Below are 26,354 nucleotides of genomic sequence, written 5' to 3' on the forward strand. Positions count from 1 at the left end.
GCTTGTTCCATGCCAGAAAATTACCTATTTGGGGTTTTTTTTCCAAAGACCTTTGAAAGAATGGACTGCACTTGCTTTGGGATGAATGTCATGGTTTGTCCATGAACAAGGCAAAGAACCACTCCTTGTCTGGATTTAGGTCTGGTCTTAATGCCGCTACAGGGCGTTTTTTCTTTCACTTTGCTAACCCGTTGTACAGAAATCGATGCCTTTTGCCTGTACTCTGGAAGGACCGATGTACCTCTTTGTAACGTGCAATCACTCTTCAAGAGCAAAACTTTTAACTCACGTTTTCCTTCATGAGGGGCAACTACATGACCTTTTATTTTAAAAGTGGGTATTGAGAGGAGATAACCGGGCCTTAAACATTACCCCAACCACCCAGAGATTTTGATACACTCGTAGCATTATTATGGGTCATCTACAGGCAGCTCCCTTGCTCTTGATGTATGTCTGTTAAATGAGTTTCCTGAATGGTACATCCTTTCAGCTGCAATAAAGAATTCAGCTGGAATGTTATCATCTGTTCTCTGTGAAACTTTAAAGAACATATTTCTTGAGTCTCTTACCAGAATACAGCCTTCCTTGAAAGGATAGTTAGGAGTTTTATTTTTAAAAGCCATAAATGAGACATTGGATTGTAAGCAGCTCTTACTGAATAGGCTGTCTTTGAGATACATTAGTCTGAGTTAAAACAAACTCAAATACTTAATGATACACATGCCTGGGTCTTTTTTTTCCCCACCGGTTCTGTAGCAGAGATTTTCAAAACTGTGCGCAATTAGCGATAAACTCATGACGCAGTGTTTGCTTTACTATGTTCTGTGTGAAGTTTTATCACCTCTGTTGACAAGTAGCACCATGTAGGTCCTAGTCTGAATAGTTTAAGGACTCCCACTGTTTCCCTGTTAGGAGGGTGAAGGAAGCGAGTTTGTAACTGAGCCTTAAACTTTGCCCAGAGTTAGGATAAGATTACCACAGAAGAAGTTCAGTTTTCTTTGCGTTTCAGTGTAAGCGTGCACTGATGTCTGTGCAGTACCATTTGCAAAGCACAGCACTGCTCACTCAGAGGGGGTATGTCTGTACTAAGCTGAAAGGTGAATGTTCTTGATTTTAAAATTACAAAAATGTTGTATATGAAAAAGATTTTTTTAATTGCTTACCTGTAATCTTTATACAATAAGTATATAAACTTTTTTTCCACTAATATTTGCCTGGAGTGAATCTGTTTTCTTAAGACTTTATTACTGCATGTCAGTTGTGGGGTTTTTTCCTACCTCACACCACTTCCCTCACTGTCACTCTTTCCAACTTCATCACTTTTACTGTTTTAACTGTTCTCAACTTCTTCCAGCTCCCACAACCCATCTCCCCTGCCACCCAGAGAACTTGAAATGCCATATTTTAGCCGTAACCCTTCAGCTACAACCTTCCTATACCTTTTTTTACTCTGCAATCGTGCATTTTCTTTTGAATTCCTAAAAGTTTCTATGAGGACGGCTTCTGTGTTTCTTCCGCACAGTGGCTGGAAGGGCTGTCCAAGTAAAGCAGTCTCTCACCCACGTTACCCACGGAGGGGCAGCAGCTCACCACGAGCCATACGTAGTCCAGTCACACATTGCAGGAGTGCAGCGAGCTTGCTGAGAGCTCCAGGGCAAAGCAAAAGCGATCCCGGTGCATCAGTCACGCACGCCAACCCGAGCCTGGCGCCTCAGTTTGCGCAGGCAGGGCCAGCGGACAGGGCGCAGTCCATCTCCTGGGTCTGGAACTTATCCGAGCCAGTTTCATCTTATCGTCCTCCCCGAGTAGACTGAACCATGGCCTCCACTCGCGTCAAAACCACCACCAGAAAGAACGTGGCGACCCAGACGGAGCTGCCACGCAAACACGCAGCGGTGCAGGTCCCGGGCTGCAGGGAGTGCCTGAGCCTGTCAGTCCTGCCGGAGGGCTTCATACAAACCAGTGGCAAAGCTGCCCTCTGAACCCGGCCGAGTACGCAGCTCCATTCCTGCATCCTGATTCTATAACCTCCTCTAACACGAGGGGGTATTAAGAATTATTGTGGCAAAGCGTGTGTGCAGGTGGAGTTCTATCCCAGAGTCAAAGAAAGGTAAACGACCAACAACACTGCAAATAACAAATAAAGCACAGTCCTAACCAAGCACATGATAAAGGCAACAGTAATAACAACACTATCAATTAACAGTTTTTAAGCAGACATATTCAAACAAAATGTGTCCCGGGCCGGGCCGAGGGATGTGCTTCCAGCCTTTGGGAACTGGGGGGAGAAGGTGGTTGTTCACACGAACAGGTACAACTGCAAGACGGTTTACACGGACGCTTACAGGATGACCACATACATACCACACGGGAAAAATACAGCAAGAGCTAACAGAGCACCTGCCACACAATTAAGTGTCAACAGGGTATATATTCCGGTGGCTGTTGTGGCTGAAGATGGCACTCTGACTCGCCGGGGCGGGGGGGGCGCGGGTTGTCTGCCTACGCAGCAGGAAAATGAAATTCCACACCCCCAGCCTAGCGTGCAGGCGTGGTTTAGGCCTTGGTACTTCCACCTCGCCTTCATGGGTCCAGTAATGACCTTTTAAAGTGCAGGCCCCATTAGCAAAGGGACCTTCCCTCGGAACCAAGGGAGAGGAGAATGGTCACCCAAAGCAATTTTTGCAATGATAGACAACGCATCCTAAAAACGTTAGTAAGGCAACGAACATCGGCACTGCACAAAAATTTAGATTTACATAAGGATCCCTCCTCATGACTCAGGGCATCTGTCTCCAGGAGCGCTGACCTGCAGGAAAAAGGAAGGAAAAGCTTCTTGGTTCGTTTTGTGAACCGGGAGTGGGTTATAATTAGAAAGATGGGGCAATCCACCTTGTATTAATTTTGTGCTCCTTTCCATGAGCATCTTTGGCTTTCCAGGTATACTTGTTTATTGGTGTATCCAATACCAACGATACCGCTCCCACTGTTGGCAGTTCAACTAAGACAGGTTGTCTGGGAGAAATGAGATGGATTTCTGGGGTGCTTGGCTTTCAACTCCTACACCTAAATCTCTTAATTGTTGCAACTAACTTAGTTGCAGCTGGAATCTGCATGGGAGGTATTTTTACTTTGCCGCCCGTAACAGGTCCAGCACTAATAGAGTTTAACTCCGAATTGATACTGACTATCAGAAAGATTTAACGTCAGTCTTTCTGCACAGGTTGCCCTAGAGTTTGGCCATTAATTCATTTGTACTGCTCATGTACAAGTCACGTACATGTACTGATTCACTTCCCTTGCCTCGTGCAAAGGGCACAAGTCGGAAAGCAGTGCTCAATCCTCTTTCACCCCCCAGGAACCAGTGATCCACTGGCCCATAACACACCCCTCAGAGAGCAACCCAAATCTGCTCCGAGTGGGGGCTCGGGTGACAGCACAGACTCGGCCAGTGTTCCATCATGCGAGTTTAATCACCCTGAGCCTGAAGACGCCTGCATCGCTCCCGTAGGAACCGCTGATGCGTCTCAGAAAAAGGTGCAGTCTGTGCCTTGTTGCCAGAAGAAGTAGCCTGAGAGAGACTGTCGACACTGCCAGCAGGGCCCAAGCCTGCTTGTCGTGTCGAGAGCATTGCTTTTAGAGGAATGGAGAGACTCTAGATATAAATGTGTAAAAATGAAAGCAACCCAGTCAGGATTTTTGCACAGTTCCCTCTGTGTTGCTGAGATACAAGGCAGACTGAAGCTCTCCTTCCCTGAAACCAGATTTTCTTGTGGTGCCTGTTAGTGGAATTGCACGAGGTTAATTTTTCTTTCAGTCCCTCGTTGTGCTTTTTGAGAGGGATGGGGCAGGCTAGCGGGCAGCATTTCTACCTGTGGGAAGTGGGGTGAGGAGCACGTGGCAGCATGACGTTAGCAGTGACACGGACAAGAGGATTTGTGAGCGCCCCCCAACCAAAACCCACTGAAATGGGAGATGGGATCAGCTGAAGAGGAGTAAGCTCAACAGCTAGACATTTCCTCCTCCAATACCTCAGGTCTGATGAATTATTCTGCTGTTAGCAGCCTGCTGTTGTGTCCATCATTCTCAGTCAGCTGCGGCTGTTAAAGGGAGTTTGACTTCTGCGGCGGGCGGAGGAAGCAAGCAGCCGATTCAACGTGAATGATAGAGCAAGCTTCAACTTTATTGAAAGAAATCACACCTTATATAAGCACTCTACAATAATCACGCATACTACTCACAAATCTATTGGAGACATGTAAAACATTATCATATCCCAGCCCCCTGCAGCACTTCAGGCATGTCACAACACCTTCCTTCTTCTGGCCTGCCCTCTTTCCCATCACACTCAAGGCCATTGTGTACCTCAGTTTCTCTCTTGGTTAACGTAACAGTCCTTTGTAAGCATAACTGTACCCTGGGTTTTTTCCTTTGTTTACCTCAGATGGCTGCAATCAGCTCCTGCAGAGACCCGTGGCCTTGCTCTCTGCAAGCCGTTCTCCAACAATTCCCCCTTTTTCTTTTTGTGCAGGCTGCACAAGCATAAATTTACTAATATTTCTCATTATACAACTATATGCTATTTTAATAATTACTACAATCAATAATACTATTCCTAATCACCGCAATAAACTGTTAAAGGTACCCTATTAAGTACAAAGCATCCCATATTACCTATGTTCAAGGGATATGACTAAATACTAGAAAATAAACAGTGAGGAAAATATGGAATAGCACACTTAATTAATAGAAGTACTAACATTCAGATCCGCAATTGCTAGGGAACCCTGGATACAGCGAGAATTTAGAATGCCCTTCCTCACAAACTGGAAACCCTACGTGATGCGTCCATCCGTAGGTGAGGCATCCAAAGTCGCTGCAAGCAGGTCCAGCCTTCAAAGCAACAAGCCAAAATAACTGGCAACTTTCTTTGAGCGGAAACATCTGATTTCATCCTCCTGTTGGGTTCCACCTGGAGCCTGGCCAGTACTCCAGGGGGAAAACCAAGGGAGTTTCTAAATAAGGTTAAACACTTGAGCTCTTAATTCTCAATGTTACTAAACACAGAAAGTGGAATACACATATTCTTGCGGTATCTTATCCTTATTAATAACTACATTTTCTCTAAACTACATTTTGCACAAGCGACTAGTAAGCTTATATATTTCATTAAGGAGTTACAATTACTGTTAGCATTTTCTCTTAAAAGAATTGGCAACTGTAGTGTAGTTTGTCCTGTTGCAGTAGCAAACATTACTCAGACATTCTGCTTGAACGATCAGTCGAAGAGACCGCAAACTGTCCGCACAGGGGCACTCACAGCACCCACAGCTGGATCCCGAGTGCTGGCTGCCTCTCACGCCTCAGCTGTGGTTGCACACACCTTGCTGGTGACCATTGGAGACTAAGACCTGTGGAGACGCAAGCATAACTTCTTCCCCAGGTTATTAAAGAAAATGGTCCTTCCCAGTTACCCCTTACTAGGTTTTTGTTAACACTTGAGCTTTGCTTTGGACTTCTTGTTGATCTGGTATCTGTGATGAGAAATGACACAATATTGGTGACACCTGTAACACAGGGGAAATGTTTAAAATGTTCATGACATATAATGCCTTATTTAGCCTTTTGTGAGGTGTAGATTGGTATCTTGCGTCTTGCCCCTTTGTTGTTATTGTTGTTGCAATAGACGCTTTAGCTTGCTAGATGTATGCTTCACAGTGGCCTGACCAGCCGGTGAATGGGGAATGCAGGTCAGACGCTTGACTCCCCACTGTATGACAGGATGCAAACAGTGCTCCAGGAAAGGTATTAACAGACACCTGTACATATTTTAGTATCTGAAATGCACCTAAGTGAGTGACAACAGATTGCTATAATTCTGAGGAGGTGAGTCCCCAAGAGTCAACACCACTTCCCTGTTGAAGAGACGGAGTCTTTCTGGTATTCAGGGCAAGTTGCAGTGATGTCTTTAGCCTGATGCCTTGATAAAGAAACCTGGTTTTGTATTGCTCTGGCATTCTGGTGGAAAAAATGCATGCGTTTTACAGCAGAGCAAATGGTTGACCGGGAGCCAAGATCTCTCCCCCCTTTTGTTTTTGCAACAGCACTTTCAAGATCTGGCGTGCTCTTTCTACGATGGTTTGTCCTGTGGGGGAATGCAGTACACTTGCGATGCTTGTTAGCTATACGGTGAAGATCTTGTTTTGCTTTCTCTGTAAGTACTTTGGGTGATGTCAGTGAAGGATCTTTTCACAAAATATCAAATAAGCTATGCAGATCATCATGAGTTAGGCCCACGACGGCTGTATCTAATTTATGGTTCCTAACAGTGACTGTAAATCTTTTAAAGTCTTAATAACAGTTTTAAGTTGTTGCAGGACAATACACACAGGTGATTCGGTTTACAAGGTTAGTGTCAGGGTGGGTTTCAGGGTGGGTTGTGCTACAGTGGTGATTAAGACAAACTTGATCCAATTTGAGTTCCTCGTTGAGTCATACAGTTATGACCCCAAAATGCAATAGGGGTTTTCCAATATAAATGGATGGATATTTGCTACCCAATTTTCTGGGCCTCTTACATGAATGAGATCCTTGCTTTAAATTGTTACAGCATGACCACCAACCCTGAAAAGCATTTGAGTTACCGGAGCTAACAGCCAATCTGCTCACAGATATTATGGTTAACATCTGCACCAGTATCTAAAACGCCTGTCAGCTCGACAGATTTTTCAGCTTTAACGAGAGTACATTTTACCAGAAGTGAACCTTGTGTTACTGTTTTAGTCAAAAAAAATTTAAGGGGTACCTGCTGATCCAAATCCCGAGTAATTGCAGCTTCTTTAACAAGCTGAGCAATTTTTTACTTTTTTGTTACTGAACATAGGGGTACAGACCATAATTTTGATTTTTCTCTTCATAATCAGCATCTACGACCCCTGGTAAAACAAACAACCCCTGTAAGGTTGCGGATGACTTTTTAACAATATTTTCAGAGGTGCACTCTCTCCGCAGAGTATGCACCTAAATTCAAGATAACAGTCAACACAGAATTACTGCCTCCCGTTAGAGGAGGTATTTTACCTGTAACACTGAGAACACGGAGCCCAAACAAACCGCAGCACCGATGCCCCAGCGGGCGGGCACTAGGACCCTGTAGCTCCTCGGCGGCCGCTCCCTTGGCCGCAGAACTCCGCGGCTGCAGCGGCCGCGTCTCGCGCACACACACACACACACACACACACAGTCGCACAACTGCACGCAGGAGCTCCTGACACTCATCACTCACAACATAAAATGACAAATATGACAAATACGAGGACTCCATTAAGAACATCTAAAGCCTGTGCTGCACAACCCTGCCGCTTTTGGCGGGGGGGTGCCGAGCGCGCAGTGCCGGGCTCAGCCGCAGGCGGCCGCTCCGCGGGGGGGTCGGGGAGGCCCCGGGCCGCCGCCGCCAGCTCCGAACGCCGAGCACAGAGATGTACACGCTCGGTTTTTCAGATTTTGATTTTTCAGAGTACTGTGCCGGCGTGAATGCCGTTTTTTCTTAAAAGTGTTAGCCAGTTTTTATGGGGCCAGTCGAGATCCCTGAGCCATCGCCTCCAGTACAGCTGTCGTAGTCTGAGATTTTGCAGCCCGTTCTTATTAATGCTTTTCTCTAAATCTTTAATAATAGAAAAATGCCGTTTTTCCCAACGTGGCTGATGACTCGGCTCATAGCTTACAGGAGTAAGAATTTTTCTTGCCATGTCCGTATTCCCTTGCGCCAAAGTTTTTTCGCCTCACTTTTATGTTTTTTTCACCTCAGTTTTATCTATGGATCATCCCCAATTAAAGGAGGACACAGACCAGACAGTCCAGATTCTTTTTCAGGATTTACAGCATCAGGGTCTAAAAGATTATCACGCCATTCTGCTTCTTTAAACAATAAATTTGGCTCTTTAAAGTGTCCCTTAGCCTTGCCCAGACCGATCAGCGCGGCTAAGTCTTTTAACGGACCTACTCCCTGCTTTTCTAAAAAGCAAAAAGTTTAAGGGCTACCTCTCGTTCCTTGTTCCTGCCCGGGCAAAAATTCCTTAAATTCCTGGTGCAGCTTGACGACCTTCCTTAAAGTCCGATCAAGTAGCCAACAACCAGTGAAGGCTTTTCCTGGGTAATCCCTATTCAGCCTTTTATTCCTGTGGCCTTTCCTGGGTAATATCCCTATTGCGGCCTGGCCTTTCCTGGGTAAATCCCTATTGCGGCCTATTCCGGGGTAGCCCTCCCCGGATTGCAAAACCTCCTGAAGCTGGACCAGCTGCTCCAATGTCAGACTTACAAATCCCGACGCTTTAGGAGATGGCACACATCTACTGCCGCCGGCAGCGACTTTATCGCCTTCCTGCTCCGAAATCCGTCCTGCCGCTTCCTGGGTTCCGTTCGGTGGAAAAGCAGAGTTCGGGTAACCCTGTTCGGTGCGCCACTTGCGGCGGGCGGAGGAAGCAAGCAGCCGATTCAACGTGAATGATAGAGCAAGCTTCAACTTTATTGAAAGAAATCACACCTTACATAAGCACTCTACAATAATCACGCATACTACTCACAAATCTATTGGAGACATGTAAAAGGCTACATTATCATATCCCAGCCCCTTGTGGCATCTTCCTTCTTCTGGCCTGCCCTCTTTCCCATCACACTCAAGGCCATTGTGTACCTCAGTTTCTCTCTTGGTTAACATAACAGTCCTTTGTAAGCATAACTGTACCCTGGGTTTTTTCCTTTGTTTACCTCAGATGGCTGCAATCAGCTCCTGCAGAGACCCGTGGCCTTGCCCTCTGCAAGCCGTTCTCCAACAGACTTCAGCAGCCCTGTGCTCACCAAGGACAGCCCAGCTGCAGCCAAGCTGCGCCTGCAGCCTGGGGAAGGTGTTTTCTGGGTGGGAGAGCACGTGTGCATTAGGAGCAGCCTAACCCTGCATGAGGATAGGGAGGCACTGCAGAGAGACTTGCATAGATTGGATCAGTGGGCCAACGTCAACGAGATGAGCTTCAACAAGGCCAAGTGCCAGGTCCTGCACTCGGGCCACCACAACCCCCTGCACAGCTACAGGCTTGGGGAGGTGTGGCTGGAGCTGTCTGGAGGAGAAGGATCTGGGGGTTCTCATTGACAGGCGGCTGAACAGGAGCCAGCAGTGTGCCCAGGTGGCCAAGAAAGCCAACGGCATCCTGGCTTGTGTCAGCAATAGTGTGACCAGCAGAAGCAGGGAGGTGATAGTCCCCCTGTCCTCTGCACTGGTGAGGCCACACCTGGAGTGTTGTGTCCAGTTTTGGGCACGTCAATACGAGAGAGATCTCGAGGGGCTGGAGCGGGTGCAGAGGAGGGCAACGAAGCTGGGGAAGGGCCTGGGGAACAGATCCTATGAGGAGCGATTGAAGGAGCTGGGGCTGTTTAGTTTGAGGAGGAGAAGGCTGAGGGGAGACCTCATCACTCTCTACAGCTCCCGGAAAGGACATTGTAGGGAGGTTGGTGCTGGTCTCTTCTCACGGGTGATGCGTGACAGAACAAGAGGGAATGGCTTTAAACTGCAACAGGGGAGGTTCAGAGTGGACAGGAGGAAAAAATTTTTCACAGAAAGAGTGGTGTTGCATTTCGGGTGAGAATAAATTTGGTACAAGATAAATCCCCTTGCGTTCTAGCCGGTCCTCAGAGATTAGAGGGGCCGGGGCGGCTCTACTTACACCTTCATAGGTATGTCAGTTGGGTTGTTGTTACGAAGGCTCTCACATAATCCACTAAAAAATAAAAAAATTATTATTAACACAATTAACTAGCTCTCCATAAATTACAGGTTCGAATGTCTGTGAGAGGAGCACAGAATGACTTCCTAGGGTTTAACGGCAACCCCAAACGCTTTATCACTCACCTGACAAGTGAGGGCTCTCAACCTCGAGGACCTGCTCAGGGCAGCGTCCCGAGCCAAGGCCCCTCGAGGAGTTTCCTTGGGCAGCATCCCGACCCAGGGGGAGAGTCCTCGGCCGCAGCTGCTGCTCCAGGGGACGAGCTCCAAATGGCTCCCCCCGGGGACTCCATCGATACCCAGGCCGAATCTGACCTGTGTCAATAGCGGCTCCCATTGGCCACAGGCCCCGATTGCCACGGAGCCCGGAGAACAAGGGCAGCCAGGAGCAGCAACCCCTCAGCAGCCAAGAAGCACCACTGGGCTGGTGCACCTGCCACAATCCACCCCGTGACTGCAGCCATAATTCGGCAGGTTTCCTTGAAGTGGCGGCGCAGTCACCTCTCGCCTCCAAGGTTAAAAGGCAGTGCGGTCCTGGTGAGTCTCCATGCTCGTTGTGGATTGTCATCCCTAGATGATTATACACTCAAATCTTAAAAAAAACAACCCCCCACCCATACAATGTATTACAATCAACACTGAAGGAAGCTGATTAACCGTTCTAACGAGGAAGATTCAAACAGATCCAGTTAATGCTTAATATGGCAACAACTGCCTCAAGTCTCTTGCCACTTTCTTCATTTGTTGACCTAAAGTGACATTAACACAACAGCACCAAGTTCAATCACATTCTTCTGAAGGATGCCAATTTCACAAGATTCATTCACCACCACTTTGTCAGCCGAGTCTTGGTTGTCCATATGGGTCACCATTGCCAGTCAGGATGTCGAAGTCATCTGTTCCTCCAAGATCTTAACAAAAGAAACAGAACTAGGCCTGGGGTCAGAACCCGGGCATCAAGTTGGAAATCAGGGATTATCCATCAGGCACTGCTTTGGTGAGTTTTTCCACCTTTATCTAAGGCCTCCCAGGCATGGAAACCCCCTAGATTTTAACAAGGTCACAAGCACAATGCCACAAGAGGGCAACTTCCCCACCGCAGGCTGGCCTGCATGTATTTTCAGGGGGAACCGGCCCTTATGATTGTCAAATATAGGAGCATCGTCACCTGATAATCCCATAGGACAAAACGCTCGCCTTCTTGGGTTCACGTAATGTCCCTGGCAGTTATTAACAATAAAAACTGCTTATGCGAACCTTACATCCCAGGTAGGTCGTGAAACACCGGCAGGCCTCTCGATCAAGCCATTAATTCGCTCAACCATGCCATCAGCTTGAGGGTAACACGGTGTATGAAACACCCACTCGATGCCTTGTGTGCCCACTCCTGGACCACCCCGACAGTAAAGTGGCTCCTGTTATCTGATTGACTTGAGCGTTTCCTTCTCTCTCTGCCGCGGGTGGCAAGAATGATCTCACTGTGTTACTGATTTTATTATCAACTGAAATTAAATTATGTTTAATTTTAATGTAAGTATAGAATTAAGGGATATTTTAGTAAAAATCATTTTACATTTTTTGTATTTTGAATCTAGCAACCGATTGCTACTCTAAAATCCCCTGTACAGCCCCGTACCAAGGCCGAAAGGATTGGTCATAATTGTTTAGTAAGAACGGTTAGAACCTAGGTAACAAAACATGAGGTGATTTGTAATCTGATTTATAATACATGTATAGGACTAGAAGAATGCAAGTAGTTGTCAAGGTCCAGGATTAATGAGAACCGAGGGAAGTAACCGTAACAGCTTGCAGGTACCTGCCAAGAAAACTGTGTCCTTAAGCAGAAGGTAATTCCGGCAGGGGGAGATCGCGACCACCGACTCATGGGCCACCTACTCACATTACACCCCAGACCCATTTCTGGACATTTCTAACCTTTACTGCGCAGAATCGGAAATGGGAGGAGAATATGTTAATGATTTCTTAGAAATTGTATGCTTATGTATAAAGACTTAATGAATATGTATGAGTAAGTTCTATATAAGATGTATGACCCTGGTGCCTGGTACGTGTTGTTGGTGAGAGCACTCCCCTACACGTCCGGCCGTCAATAAAGAAGTGTCTGCTTATCTACATCAAATTGGTGTTGATAAGTTATTTTTATCCCGGATTTCGGTGACAGTTTCTGGCGACCCAGATGGGACCTCGCTGAGAGAGACCGGAGGAGTCGGGGACCTGATCGGTTCCAGCCGGCACCGAGGATTACTCGGGGATACCCATCGATCCCCGATCCGTAAGGCTCTTCGCGACGTCCCCTGGATTTTGGTAAGACACTTCTCCTTTGCATTGGTTTTGTATTGGTTTTGCATTTGCATTGGTTTTGTATTGGTTTTGCATTCGTTTTGGAAAAGTGGGTTAGAGTCCCACTATATAAGCCTGCCTGTCAGACGCGGCGAAAGCTGCGCAGGGTTGGGCTAGAGGATCCTCGTTTGTTGGAAGCCTAGGCGTCTGCCCGTAAGACATAAGCGAAAGCTATTGCAGGGTTGGACATTTGGATTTGGAAACAAGAGAACCTATATGCTATAGAGTTCTCAAAGGTAGTGCCTCTAACGAAAAAGTTAGAAGTTTTTATGTACTCTATTGTGGGATTGGTTGTTTCGTCAATTGAATTTTGTGTAGTAATTAGGAACTGTGTTGCATTGTGTTATATACCTTTATTTGTCGTAGTAATGGTAGAAAGGTGTGAGTGTGTTTGTTAAGTGTGAGACGTGTAATTGAGCATGAAGTGAGTGTGGAGTTCGGATCCGCAGTTCTGTTATCCCACGAGGGGTGCAGCCGGAGAAGGACGAAGCGATAGACTTGAGCGAGTGATTAATTGTATATTGTGTTAACAAAATAACTGAACCATGGCATCTAAGCTGACTCATTTGTTTAAAAGCAAAAGTATGGGTAATCTTGCTGCAAATGACAAAGTTCCAAAAACCTCTCTGTTAGGATGTTTGTTAGCACATTGGGGAGATTTGCAGGATGATTTGCGAAAGAGTCAGATGATTGAATATTGTAATCATTGGTGGCCTCTGTATACTGTGGATGATCAGGAAAAAAAGGCCCATGAATGGGACATTAAATTATAATACCATTTTTCAGTTAATGCTGTTTTGCAGAAGGGAAGGAAAATGGAGTGAGGTGCCATCTGTTGATTTATTTTTTTATTTAAAAGGAAGGATTGGCAGAAAGAATGTAAGTTGATTAGTAAGGATAATTTAGTAATGGCTATAATTTCTGATGATAAAAAGGTGAAAAAGTGTTGTTCAACATATGAACTTGGAAAGACTGTTTGAAGGAAAGAATTGTTTCTACTGAAAAGGATGAAGGGCTGGAATTAGATATATGCCCTCCACAGAGAGAATGGCATCAGGGGCGAGAATATAGAGAACAGGTAGAGGAACCTGAAAGTAGTGGAATAGAAGATGTGGATGAAGGGTCGTCTAAGGTTGTAATTCATACCCCTGTATCTTGAAAGAACTCGGCAGCAGGTACAAACAACAGTTTCCCTGCGGCAGAGAGTTGGCAATGATGGGTCAGCGTATGTGAAAGTGCCTTTTTCAGTGACGGATTTGATGGCTTAGAAGCAGGCAGTAGAAGTGTATAAAGAGGATCCTGAGAAAACAGGCAGAGTAATAGATAATATGAACAGAACACAGAATCTGGATTGGAGTGATTTACAGGTGATTTTAGCTAATGTGTTAGATGATACAGAAAAACAGATGGTATTGAAGGCTGGTAAAGCACAGGCAGAAGTGACTGTATTGAGTAGGACAACAGGTAGAATATTAGAGCAGAATACTTCATCTGGGGATCTGCAGTGAGGATCCAAATAATGTAGAACACAGAGAAAGACTGAGTTGGTATCAGAAATGGATTTTATATGGAGTTAAACATGCCATGCCTAGGTTTCTGAACTGGTCTAAATTGTATGAGGTGGGACAAGATAAGAATGAATCTCCTTCAGCATTTCTAGAAAGACTAGAAGAAGCTGCCAGAAAAATAAATACTGATTTGAAAGTAGAAACTGAGGCAGCTCAGATATAATTGGCTTTGATTTTTATAGGACAATTGGTACCAGATATAAGAAAGAAACTGATTGATAAATTTTTGAAGTATAAAATCTTGGAGGAGTGTGAATCTAAATATAAAACTCTCATTCTACCAGTCAGAAAACCATTGGGTGAATATAAATTAGTGCAAGACTTCAGAGCAGTGAATCAAATAGTTAAGGGTATATATCCTGTAGCAGCAAATCCTTACACGCTGTTAACAGCTTTAAAGGAGACTTATCAGTGGTTTACAGTGCTTGATTTAAAAGATGCTTTTTTTTGTATACCTTGGAGAAGGAAAACAGAAAATCGTTTGCTTTGAATAGAAAAATCCACAAACAGGACGAAAGATGCAGCTGGCATGGACAAGACTACCCCAAGGATTTAAAAATAGCCCGATAATTTTTGGAAATCAGCTGGCAAAGAAGCTTGAAACACGGAAACAGGACAAACCAAAACCTGGACATTTTCTTTTACAATATGTGGATGACACACTGATTGCTACAGAAGAAAGATTTACCTACATATAGGTAACAATAGATCTTTTTAAATTTCTGGCACTGAATGGGTATAAGGTAGCCAGGAAAAAAAAAAAAAAAAAAAAAAAAAGCGCCCAAATAGCATGTCAGACTGTGATACATTTGGAGTTTAAGATTTCAAAAGGGCAGCGGCAATTAGGAACAGAACACTGAGAAGCCATGTAAGCTGAAAAATATTCATGAACTCTGAGTATTCTTAGGAATGACAGGGTGGTGCTGCCTCTGGATCATAAGTTATGGTCTGACAGCTAAACTGCTATATGAGGCCCAAAGAACTCTCCTTTGACATGGGGCCCACAGCAACAATGGGCTGTCACAGAATTAAAACACTTTAATGTCTGCACCTGCCTTAAGACTTTTGGACATCACCAAAGACTTTCAGATGTTTGTTCACGAAAGACAACGCCTGGCACTGGGTGTCCTGACTCAGAAGATGGGAAGCTGGAAACGACCTGTCGGATACTTCTCTAAACAGCTGGACACAGTGAGTAAAGGGTGGCCAAAGTGCCTTCGAGCTGTGGCTGCAACAGTGATACTCATACAGGAAGCTCGGAAATTAACTTTGGGAAGCACAGTAACAGTCTATGTCCCACAGATGGTGATAACTGTTTTAGAACAGAAGGGGGGACATTGGCTATCTCTGAGCTGAATGATGAAGTACCAGGTAGTACTGACTGAACAAGATGATGTGATTCTAAAAACAACTAACCTGGTAAATCCTGCAGTGTTTTTAAGTTCCACACAGGAAGAAGAGCCACTGGAGCAGGACTGCTTGGCTACTATCGAGTATGTTTATTCCAGTCGAGAAGATTTGAAGGATGCACCATTGGAGCAACCAGACTGGGAATTGTATACAGATGGTAGCAGCTTTATGGAGGAGTCTGATATGTTGGATACGCGGTAACAACAGACACCACAGTTATAGAAGCAAAGGCACTGACGAATACCACATCAGCTTAGAAATCAGAACTCATTACTTTGATTCGAACCTTAGAACTAAGTGAAACGAAGAAAGTAAATAATTAGATAGACTCAAAGTATGCTCTTAGGGTGGTACATGTCCATGGAGCTTTGTAGAAAGAAAGGGGATTATTGTCCTCTCAGGGATCAAATATTAAGCATCAAAATTAAATTATACAATTATTGCAAGCAGTTCAAAAACCAAATCAGGTAGCAATCATGCACTGTAAATCACACCAAATTAAAAATACAAAAAAATTTTATTGGAAACATTTTGGCTGTCCAAACAGCAAGAAAAATAACAAAGGAACAAGCATTCCAAATGGCATTAATTCCCTCCAAACAGTAACTCTTCCAAGGGAAAGGCCAAAATATTCAGTAGAAGATGAAAATTAGGTCAATTTTTGAATGCTAAGAAAAATTTAGCGGGATGGTGAATAACTCTTCATGGAGGAGTAATAGTTCCACCTTTGTTAATAAAAGAAAGAATGCAAACCAAACATCAAGAATGTCATTAAGAAACAGAAGCTTTAGTAACTTTTTTACAAAAACAAGTTATATCTGTTAAAATGGTGGACATGGCTAAATTAATAACTGCAAAATGTGACGTATGTTTAAAAAATAATCCAGTAATCAAGAAAAGAGCTCAAATGGGTAGATTAAAATCTAGTACAGAAAATGGAGATTATTGGCAAGTAGATTTTTCAGAATTACTAGACAAAATGGGTACTGATACATCCTGGTAGGGGCTGATACTTTTACAAAATAGCCAGAAGCTTTTCCCTGTCGCACCACCCAAGCCAATGAAGTAGTAAAGTGGTTATTACAAGAAATAATTCCAAGATTTGGAATTCCTGTTAGAATTTTGTCTGACAGAGGTCCACACTTTGTTGCAGAAATAGTTCAAAATGTCATCAAAATTCTGGGTATCACTTGGGATTTGCATACTCCATGGAGGCTGCAATTCAGTGGAAAAGTAAAAAGAATGAATCAAACTTTAAAAAGACAAATAAGTAAAATCTGTCAAGAGACCAATTTAAAATGGCCTCAAGCATTTCCATTGGCATTATTACAAATCAGAGTACAACCAAAGATGGAACCTCAGTCAGTCCTTATGAATTACTGTATGGAAAAACCTTATGAGTCCCCAGAACCAAATCCAAACATGCATGTAAAAGGAAAACAGGATGTGTATAACTATTTACTTTCTTTAGGAAAAACACTGACTGTGATTCGGAGTGCAGTGCTGTGGAATAGACTATTATCCCTAGAAACTCCAGTGCATGACTTTCAACCAGGAGATTATGTCTATGTGAAAACATGGACTTCTGAACCTTTACAGGAGCGCTGGAAAGAACCTTTTCAGATACTGTTAACAACCTTTACGGCTATCAAAATTGCAGAATCAGATGCTTGGATACACTATACCCGAGTGAAGAAAGCACCTACTCCATGGAAGATTATAAGCCGTGACCCAAAGACTTTAAAACTGACTTTAAAACATGTTTAAAATTTCATATCAGTTTGTGATTGTTCTCCTTATATTAGCTTGGAAGGTGACACTGGTGGAATCATGGTTGATCTGGTGGCAAGCAACAGAAGGCAAGCAGATACAGAATAATTAATCCAAATTCCCAAAGAAATACCTGAAGAAAATTTGATGTTGGGATTGATTAAGGGATTTGCCAACTTACAAAATGTCACCCAGATCACAGCTTGTTTACCAATTCCAAGAGCAGTAGGTGAATCTATTCCTTGGAGAATCTTGACTATTAATTTGACCTATCTAGAACACAAAAACGAGACCACTTATTGCAAACAAAAGCCAGTGATTCAATGGTACGAACAAGTGAAAGTTATTAGAAAACAATGGAAATCACCAGGAAAAAAATCAGACTGCGAAAAACTACTAAATTATGACTTTGTAACAGGGTCTCAACCTAGTGCTTTGGATCGAGTTCTCCTTCCAGGAGGCCCAAACCCTAATCTAGGATGGTGTTCATATGATGAACAAGTTAACAACAATGTGAGCAGGATCATCATGGAATAGCAGTGTAACAAAACTGGGCAAAGTACCCAAAACCAGGCAAGGTGAGACTCTGTATGGTCTATGTCCATATTCTTACTATTTCAGTACATGGCCAGAACCCCTTAGTGTTTTACTTGGGAGAGTACCTGGATCAATAGAGTGTTTACAATCCTTCCCTCAATAGTAAATAAAGGCACTACCCGATTAGAAAAGGAACATTGTAGTACCATGGTAGAAATGTGAAAAGGTGTATGATTGCAGCAATGCAGACTTAATAATTCAAAGAATTCCTCATTTGGCAGATACTTAGAAGTTTGGTTGTTATTGTCGAGGTTTTTATAATAACTTCACCATGACTAGCATCTTTACACCCAGAAGCAGATACTTTTCTAGTTGTAAGAAATCCACCACTCAAAGTCCAGGACATTTAGTTTGGGCATTAAGTGATGGCACCTGGACAACCCACTTACCAGTAGATAGTAAGGTAAAACAAATTACTTTAGGCCTGCCAACATTGTGTCCAATTTGGAAGAAATCACCATTCAAGGGATCCCTAGAAAAATTTAAAATTACAACGAATCAAAAGGTCTGAAACAGATGATGACACTTGGAATGAACCATTAACAGGAGTAAAAACTGGCCAGGCTTTAGAGTCTCTTCTGAACCCAATAGCGTCCTATAGGAAGAGAGAATAGCTTTATCACTTAACAGGACAAGTAAAAAAATTGGCCAATGTTACAAGAAAAGGATTTAAAGAATTAAATATACAGTTACAGGCAACTTCCCGAATGACACTTCAAAACAGGATGGCATTAGACATGCTTCTGTTAAAAGAGAATGGAGTGTGTGGATATCTCAAAGATAGATCGGATCATTGCTGCATTCATATTCCAAATGTTAAACAGGATTTAGAACATGATTTAGATCTGTTAGGCAAAATCGAAAAAGAAACAGAAACCATTCGAGAAGACATATCAGAAGATTGGCTAAGAAAAATTTTTAGTGGATTAGGTTGGAATTTGAGCTCTTGGCTGAAATCCCAAATCAAGACTCTGTTTTTATTACTGATCGTCCTTTTAATGATTATGCTAGTGTATGCGTGCCTTAAAAGACAGTTTACTAATAAACTTGCAATACATCATAGAATTATAAGAAAAGTACCCACTATGCCACCAGACTACAGCCCACCACCACCATCATCTAGCAAGACAAACTTTGGCCTCAAAAATGAGAAAGAATAAAAGTGTGAAAGTATTGAAATAATTTTCAACACTTTCAAAGGGGGGAATGTTACTGATTTTATTATCAACTGAAATTAAATTATGTTTAATTTTAATGTAAGTATAGAATTAAGGGATATTTTAGTAAAAATCATTTTACATTTATTGTATTTTGAATCTAGCAACCGATCGCTACTCTAAAATCCCCTGTACAGCCCCGTACCAAGGCCGAAAGGATTGGTCATAATTGTTTAGTAAGAACGGTTAGAACCTAGGTAACAAAACATGAGGTGATTTGTAATCTGATTTATAATACATGTATAGGACTAGAAGAATGCAAGTAGTTGTCAAGGTCCAGGATTAATGAGAACCGAGGGAAGTAACCGTAACAGCTTGCAGGTACCTGCCAAGAAAACTGTGTCCTTAAGCAGAAGGTAATTCCGGCAGGGGGAGATCGCGACCACCGACTCATGGGCCACCTACTCACATTACACCCCAGACCCATTTCTGGACATTTCTAACCTTTACTGCGCAGAATCGGAAATGGGAGGAGAATATGCTAATGATTTCCTAGAAATTGTATGCTTATGTATAAAGACTTAATGAATATGTATGAGTAAGTTCTATATAAGATGTATGACCCTGGTGCCTGGTACGTGTTGTTGGTGAGAGCACTCCCCTACACGTCCGGCCGTCAATAAAGAAGTGTCTGCTTATCTACATCAAATTGGTGTTGATAAGTTATTTTTATCCCGGATTTCGGTGACAACTGCACACAGCGCTCCCTCGCAGTTTCTCCCGGCCGCCCCGCAGCCCCTGCCCGCCCTCCGGTCGGCTCAGGGCCGGGTCGCCCCTCGGCGGGAGCGCCGGGCACGGATGTTCCCGCAAAAGGCAGCGCCGGCGGCCGCCGCTCCCCGCAGCCCTCCCCGCCGCGCCCGCTCCTGCCGGGACTACTTCCCGCCCGGCGGCGGAAGGATATTGCCGCAGCCACGAGTCCACCTCGCCCTCATCGGGCCCCGCTTGCCCGTCGCCTCCTTCCTCCTCATCCACGAACTTGTTCTCGTCGTACTCGTCCACATCCACCCGGCGGAACCGCGCCGAGAACACCGCGTGCTTCGCCATGGCCGCCGCGCCGCGCCGCGCCGCGCCGCGCCCCGCCCCGCCCCGCCCCGCGCAGGCGCCGCCGGGGCGCGAGCGCTATGCACGCGCCCTCCGCCGGGGCGCGAGCTCTGCGCAGGCGCCGGCCGTTGGGCGCGAGGGGGTGGAGCCACGCGGGAAGCGAGCTGCCATTGGTCGGCTGCGTGCCAGGGCGTCCGGTTGCTGTGGTTACCGCGTCATTCGCGGACGGGCGCCGCGGGACGCGGAGTGGCCATCGACTTCGGGCTCCGGGCAAGCGCGCTCCTGCCGAGCCCCGACAGCGAGCTGGTCCTGCGGACACAGCGACAGGGCGCGATGCCGTGCGGGTTCAGCCTAGGGAGCGTTCTCAGACGGCTCTGGCCGAAGCGAGAGCCCGCCGCCCCCTCCAACGGGCCTGTGGGGGCGACACGGAGCGCGGGTGGCGCCAGGTAGTGCCCACGCGGCGTGCTCCGGCACTGGGGAACAGGCTTTGGTGCTGAGCTTGGAAGTCCAAGCTCAAACGCCGCCTACTTACCACAAGAGTTCAAAAAGAGCAGCGGCTCTACAAAATCTAGCGAAAGAAAAGTAATCGCCCCGATGCTACAGCACAGGCGCCTGCTTGTGGCCGTGCTAGCTAGTACTTAATCGGAAAGTGCAGAGGGATTCCGTCTCATGCAAGAAAGCTGTCCTAAAAAAGCGCCTAGGCGTTGTAAAAGTAAGGGATCGGGTGGGTTTTAGCGCAGTGCTGCCTCTCTAACGTCGTCTGAGGCTCAGAAGAACCTCTGCGTTTCCAAGGGGGATCACCTCTGCTGAAGTCAAGGGTGGTTAAGGTCACACGGGGAAGCAACCTCTTTTTTTCTACTCGGATATGCGTAACTAAGTAAGAGATGCCACAAAAAGAGTCAAAAAGGAGCAGCAGCACTGCCTCACAAAATTAGACAGTGTGTGTGTTTGGCAATGGCTGTTACCTAGGAAGGAACCCCGGTTTCCCCAGGCAACAGCATGATCTTGACTTCAGCTGCTCCCTTCTTCAAGACCTTTAGTGTCATCACAAATGTACTCAATCACACAGTGAAAACACTGCTCTAAATGACAGAAACTTTGTTTTTCTTTTTCAAGTTACACTTGGACTGTGTAGATCTGTTATCTCTATTATCCTATCAGATACTTGCTATCAATTACAAAATGACACAGCTTTGTGAGCTTCCTCTTAACGGAAGGGAGGAACCCAAGGGGGGGGGGGGGGGGCGTAAAGTACATGCACACACATAAATAAGTGTATATAAACCCCTCTACTATTAAGGAAACAGCCGGTGGGAAAACTTTATCGATAGATCAGCCTTACCTACAGAACCACCTTCTTGACAGAGGAGGAATTTAGGATATGTCATGTGTTCCCCCAAAGTTGCCTCAGCTGGGAAGCTACAAGTCTGGCTGTGGCGGTAGCTTGTGGACTGTTCACATGTTTCTGGTAGCAATTGGCTTAAGGGCAACAAACAAATTACTCCCAGGAGGTAATCAGAAGATACCAAGGTTTTGGTTTTAGTGCGATAGAATTATGTTTGAAAGGAACAGGGATAAAATAAAAGTATACTATCTTCAGAATCAGCTATTCGAGACCACCAGTTATTCTGTGGGTTAACTTTTGTAGGAGGTGACTTTATTGATTTTTTTTTTTTCTTTTTTCCATCTGTGATCTCAGTTTGATAGCCAGAAAGCAGTTCAGTTAGTATCATCTTTAGAGTAGGTGCCTGCTGCTTGGAAAAAAATCAGGATTATGAGTGTCACTGAATTATTCCTTTGGCATTTTTAAATGCCTTACGATATTTTTAGGTCTGGGGTATAGATGTTCCCTCTAAAAGGGCAGAAACATGCCTGGGAAAAGCACCAAGGGGCTGTGAGACATCGGAGGTAGCAGTCTGCCTTTCATCGCTTGGAAAGGCTGCTGGGAGGCCGGACTAGGAGAAGAAAAGGCCTTTAATTTCTGCTGCACAGCAGGGTTTCCCTGCCTCGCCTGTGGAAAGGCTTTCCTAAAGTAGGGTGTAATTCCTGTTAAGTTGTTAACTGGATGCAGATTTTGTTGATCTGCTAGGGTTCTTGATGGTGGAGTTGAGTGATGAAGGGCTGACCCTGGGATGCCATACACAAAATTGCAGAGGAGGTAACACCAGGCCCCCCCAGGCAGTCTCTGCAGAGTCACCCCAGGCCACAGGCTGGGAGAGGCTCCGCAAAGCTTCGCCGTTCCACGCAGCCGTGGGGAAACCGTCCTCGGTGAGATAAAACTGAGAGAAATAGATGCAGAGCGTGATTTCTGGATACTTCCACAAAAGGGTGTAGATTTTACTTACGCAGCAGTGGTAAACCTCGTTACAAGGAGAGTAATTTGCATAGAGGACGATGCATCCGATGTTTGCATGGGCATCTGTAACTGCATCCAGATAACCACCCACCCCAAACAGCACAGATTCGGGATGGTAGCCTCGCTCAGTACAGTCTGTAGCATGGCCTTTTTGGACTACGCTGCCTGAGGAACTCCTCAGTTCACAGAAGAGGAGGTGTTTGTTTCGGAGAGTTGCTGTTGATCTGTAAGGGAAGCCAAAGACCCTGTCAAATTCTGCGTAAGGGACTCTCGCTTCTTCACCAGCCCGCATGTGGTAGGGACACTTGGCGCAGGTGTGGTTCTGTCTCTGCCAGCAACAGGGCTTTACCACAGTCCCCTGGTTTGTCAGATATTCTTGGAAAATTGTTTTCTCTCCTGGATTCAAGTTCTGTTGAAAAATCTCCCCGTTTATGAGCTACATAGCTGACAGTCCTGAGTGAAAAGGGGAAGTATTAGCTTAAGTCAACCCTTCGATTTATTTGGCACTTGAACCGCAAAAATAGTAGGGGACAGTCTCCTCAAAAACGTACTGAAACTTGTAGCAGCGTATAGCAACTTAGTGACACACAGAACAAAGCGCCCTTGCAGCCTAGGAACATTTTTCCTTTTCACAAACTAGCCTTTTTTGCTAAAAACGTAAGTTGAAAATATTTCTCCGGCTCTGCTCCCTTACCCTAGACAGGACAAACTGTATAATAAAACCAGCCATGATTTTCAGGAATTGATTAGCAGATGAGCCTTATGAAATCTGGCAAAGCAAACAGGAAAACACCACCAAAACCCAAAAGGTATAATTACCATCTCAGCAGCTCCAGCTCAGTAAATACTCGTCTGATTTCCTTCACTGGCCTTTTAGGACTGGTCCAGAGTTTCCACTCCAGTGATGTGGCAAGCTTTCTTTTCAAAATCCTATGATGAAGAAGAAAGTTACTATTGCCTCCCCAACTAGCTGCCTGGTGATTCAGATCAAACGGACTGACGAGTGCTGGCTGTGTGTCAACAAGACGAAAGAGGAGGCCAGAATATGGTGTTCTTTGGAATACTTAGAGACGCCGGGGGATGTTTAACTGTGGGCTTTGAGCCTGGACACCCCAAGCAGTCTCTAAAGCCCTTGTGACTTTTGGGGTTATTTACAAGAATGGTCATCAGAGAACCAATACATAGGACTATGAGGTGCACATTTCCAAATGGTTTGGTGGAGCTCAAAGTGTATGCAGTGTAAAGAGGGAGAAGTAGATGTGCTGTCTAGGTTACTGGTTTAGGCCACTGCGATAGCGGTACTTACTCTAGTGTCAGAGAAAGCAGAAATTTAAGTGAGCTAGGAAGGGGGCTTGGGTGCATGTAACCATGCCATGGGTTAGATGCACTGCATCTACTCAACATGCCTGAGCATCTTCCTTAGCTGTGGAAGGATTTTAGTCAATTGTCGTGATTCACAAGAGAGAGAGAAACACAATGGACATTAATAGTAAATGTATTGCTATCTGCGTTTCAAAACTGCCTTTCTGTTGATTCCAAACAAGTATGACATTTGTTCTTCAGGAACCTGTTTCGGAGATTTTGGAGAAGAAGAAATAGAAGCTCACCTGAGCAACACCTTGCCGAAACTGAGACACAGGTGCAGCCTGCAGAAGATGCAGAGAGTGTGCAGGAGGCAAGTCACTGGTGTACAGGCAGTTATAGCTGACTATGGGATATTTTAGAGATGGTGTAAAAACAAACAAACAGAAAAACAACTCAAAACCCCCAAACCCCAGCCTCCCCAAACCTGGATTTTATTGTGCGGCACTTGAAAGATACCCTTTCTAATTTAGAGATTTCTGTGTTCAAGGCTGTGGTACTTAGTAAAGCCCTGAAATTTTAATTGTTCAAGTGGTATGTATAATGAAAACTCATTACATGGTTACAGAGGGACTAGTGTATATATATATATATATATATATTTCTAAAGTTAATGGTTACATATTTGTTTGCAATTCTCCTGTTCATTGCTCCTCCCTGCAAATCTAAACAGAGCTCAAAAGAAAGCTATGGAGTAGGCATCTGATTTAATGGTGCCTACTTGGCTCTGTAGCAGGGCTCTAAGAGGGCAATAAAATCCTTGTAGGATTTGGTGAAATCACATAGAACGAATGTAGCATTAAACAAAAGAAGTAACCCATAGATAAGCCGAATTCTTGCTTCACTTCAGCTATTTGCCTTTTAACTGAATGAAGAGAAGAAAAAAGATGACAACTATGTCTTACTGTTGTTACTTGAGCACTGGGGAAAAGTTAGGGTCCCAAGCCAACTGGAAAATGAGGCTCTTTCTCATATCTTCACTCTCAGCTGAAATTGAAGCCTATGTTCTGTTTTCTGTTACGCTAGTGGGAATCCTTTGTTGGCTTAGACTAACAGCATTGAGATCTGAGAGCAGAGAACTGCAGCGAGTGCCCATCTTACCTGAACGCTTGAAAGAATTGGTCTTAGATCTGATTGAGAAATCTGTCCCTGGTGTTCAAGAGTCTTCAGCATCCAAAAGAGCTCTCTTATATGACTGGCTTCTTGAAATGGGGTCTAGGAATTTCTGAGTATTTTGAAATACGTCCTGCAAGAAAGGAGGACACAGTTTTCAAGTTTAATATGGGTCATTTAGAATAAAAAAGCAAATAGGATCAACTATGATAGTAATACAAGGATTTATGATTAATTTATCCCTGTTACTTTAACCATCTCTTAGAGGTTAAGAGTGTTGAGTCTGTGCACAACGTTCGGAAATGCCACACTTTGTTTTGGGGTTCACAGTTCACAAGACTACTTTGTGCAGATTTTCCTCATGCTTTAAGTCTAAGCCATGGAGTTACTTTTGGACATGTTAGTTGTGACCTCTAACATGTATAATGCCATTGAAAACACACGATTACTAGGATTTGTTGTAGGAACAGCATTTAAACTGAAACTCTACATTTACTCTTTCTGGAAACTATGTATGCATGAAATGAATGCGACCTGCCCTCTGATTATAACTCAGTGGGTGGGAGGGACAAAGTCCTTGGGCTTTGAACTAGTTAGATACAAATACAGAGCTGCCTGGCAAAAGTCTGTTCAGAGGAAGGGAAGGCCCTGGATAGAGTGGGAAGTACTCCCAGTATCTTAAGTAACAGGCACTCCAATATAATTATTAAACCCAGAGTCCTCTGGGGAGTGCTTGGATTAAAGGATACCAGAGTGATACAGTCTTCTAGGGAAGGAAATACTTCTTTTTCAAGAGGAAAAATGAAAAAGACTCTAGAGTGAAAATTAAGGAGATGAAAATCCTCATAGTCAACAGAGATTTATACTGTCGAAGCAGACAGCAACAGGGCCATAAAAGGCCTATGTGCATACCTGTAACCAAAGCAAACTGAAACAGAGCAGAAGGGAAAAAGAAAGTTATGTTTGTAAATGGGAAGTTCTGAGAGCTCATCAACTAATCAAACAGTTACACTTCTTGTTCTGGAAACTGAAGCTTGCTAGAAAAGAACATGAACTATGGCAAGTAATTTGGGAATGAGGGGGAGGATTGACTACCAACTAGCCAATAACATAAATAACAAATTTGTGAATGTATTGGAAGCAAGAAGCTTCTTATGGACAATCAGCCTGTTTATGGAGATGAGAGAGCAATTAGGGAAAACGAGAACTGTGCTAAATCAACCCAATATCTGTTTGTGCAAAAAAGAAGGCAATCTTTTGAGTGACACTTGTATATGAGAGCCACTTGATTCACAAATCAGGAAAGGTTTTTTTTCCTTAATTCAGCTGATGCAATCAAAATGACCTATTTATATCACAATGTCCATAGGAATTTTCTGCTGTGGCAGAAAACTCTGTGGTTACAACAGTGATGATACCAAATGGAAGTGTGTGTGTGTGTGTGTGTGTGTGTAACAGGCGGGAAAATCAGTCCTTTCTTTGAAAAAGGAAGAAATTGGTGAACTCCATCTCCCTGTCTTCTCCTTTACATGAACACTTGCTTATTCCTCTGTGAAGCAGCAGTAAGGTGAAGAAGCACGGTCCCACTGTTTACAAACGGAACGATCTCAACAGCATAGGCAACTTTCCCTTTGTTAATATGGCTTTGATTTGACTGAGTTACAAGCCTTAGAAAACCACGTACTCAGCATGCACTTCAGGGTTTTGTTTCTTCCTTCAAAGCTTGTGAAGGGGGCAGCCAAGAGGATTTGCTGCAAACACCTGAGTAGCTATAGAGCACGAAA

At 44.4% G+C, this 26,354-nt stretch overlaps 1 protein-coding gene and 1 pseudogene across 1 annotated transcript in view; one reads left to right on the forward strand and one right to left on the reverse strand.

The window, feature by feature from the left end:
* Positions 1–3,570, forward strand: part of LOC141961087 (ral guanine nucleotide dissociation stimulator-like 1) — a 43,596-nt gene extending 40,026 nt beyond the window's left edge. The window contains exon 16 of the mRNA XM_074907637.1: positions 3,366–3,570. Within this exon, the coding sequence (XP_074763738.1) occupies positions 3,366–3,570 (205 nt within the window). The remainder of the gene's footprint in view (positions 1–3,365) is intronic.
* Positions 3,571–21,361: 17,791 nt separating this feature from the next.
* Positions 21,362–22,825, reverse strand: LOC141961089 (putative C->U-editing enzyme APOBEC-4; annotated as a pseudogene).
* Positions 22,826–26,354: the final 3,529 nt, after the last annotated feature.

This window comes from Athene noctua, chromosome 5 (assembly GCF_965140245.1).
Source record: "Athene noctua chromosome 5, bAthNoc1.hap1.1, whole genome shotgun sequence".
NCBI classification, from domain to species: Eukaryota; Metazoa; Chordata; class Aves; order Strigiformes; family Strigidae; genus Athene; species Athene noctua.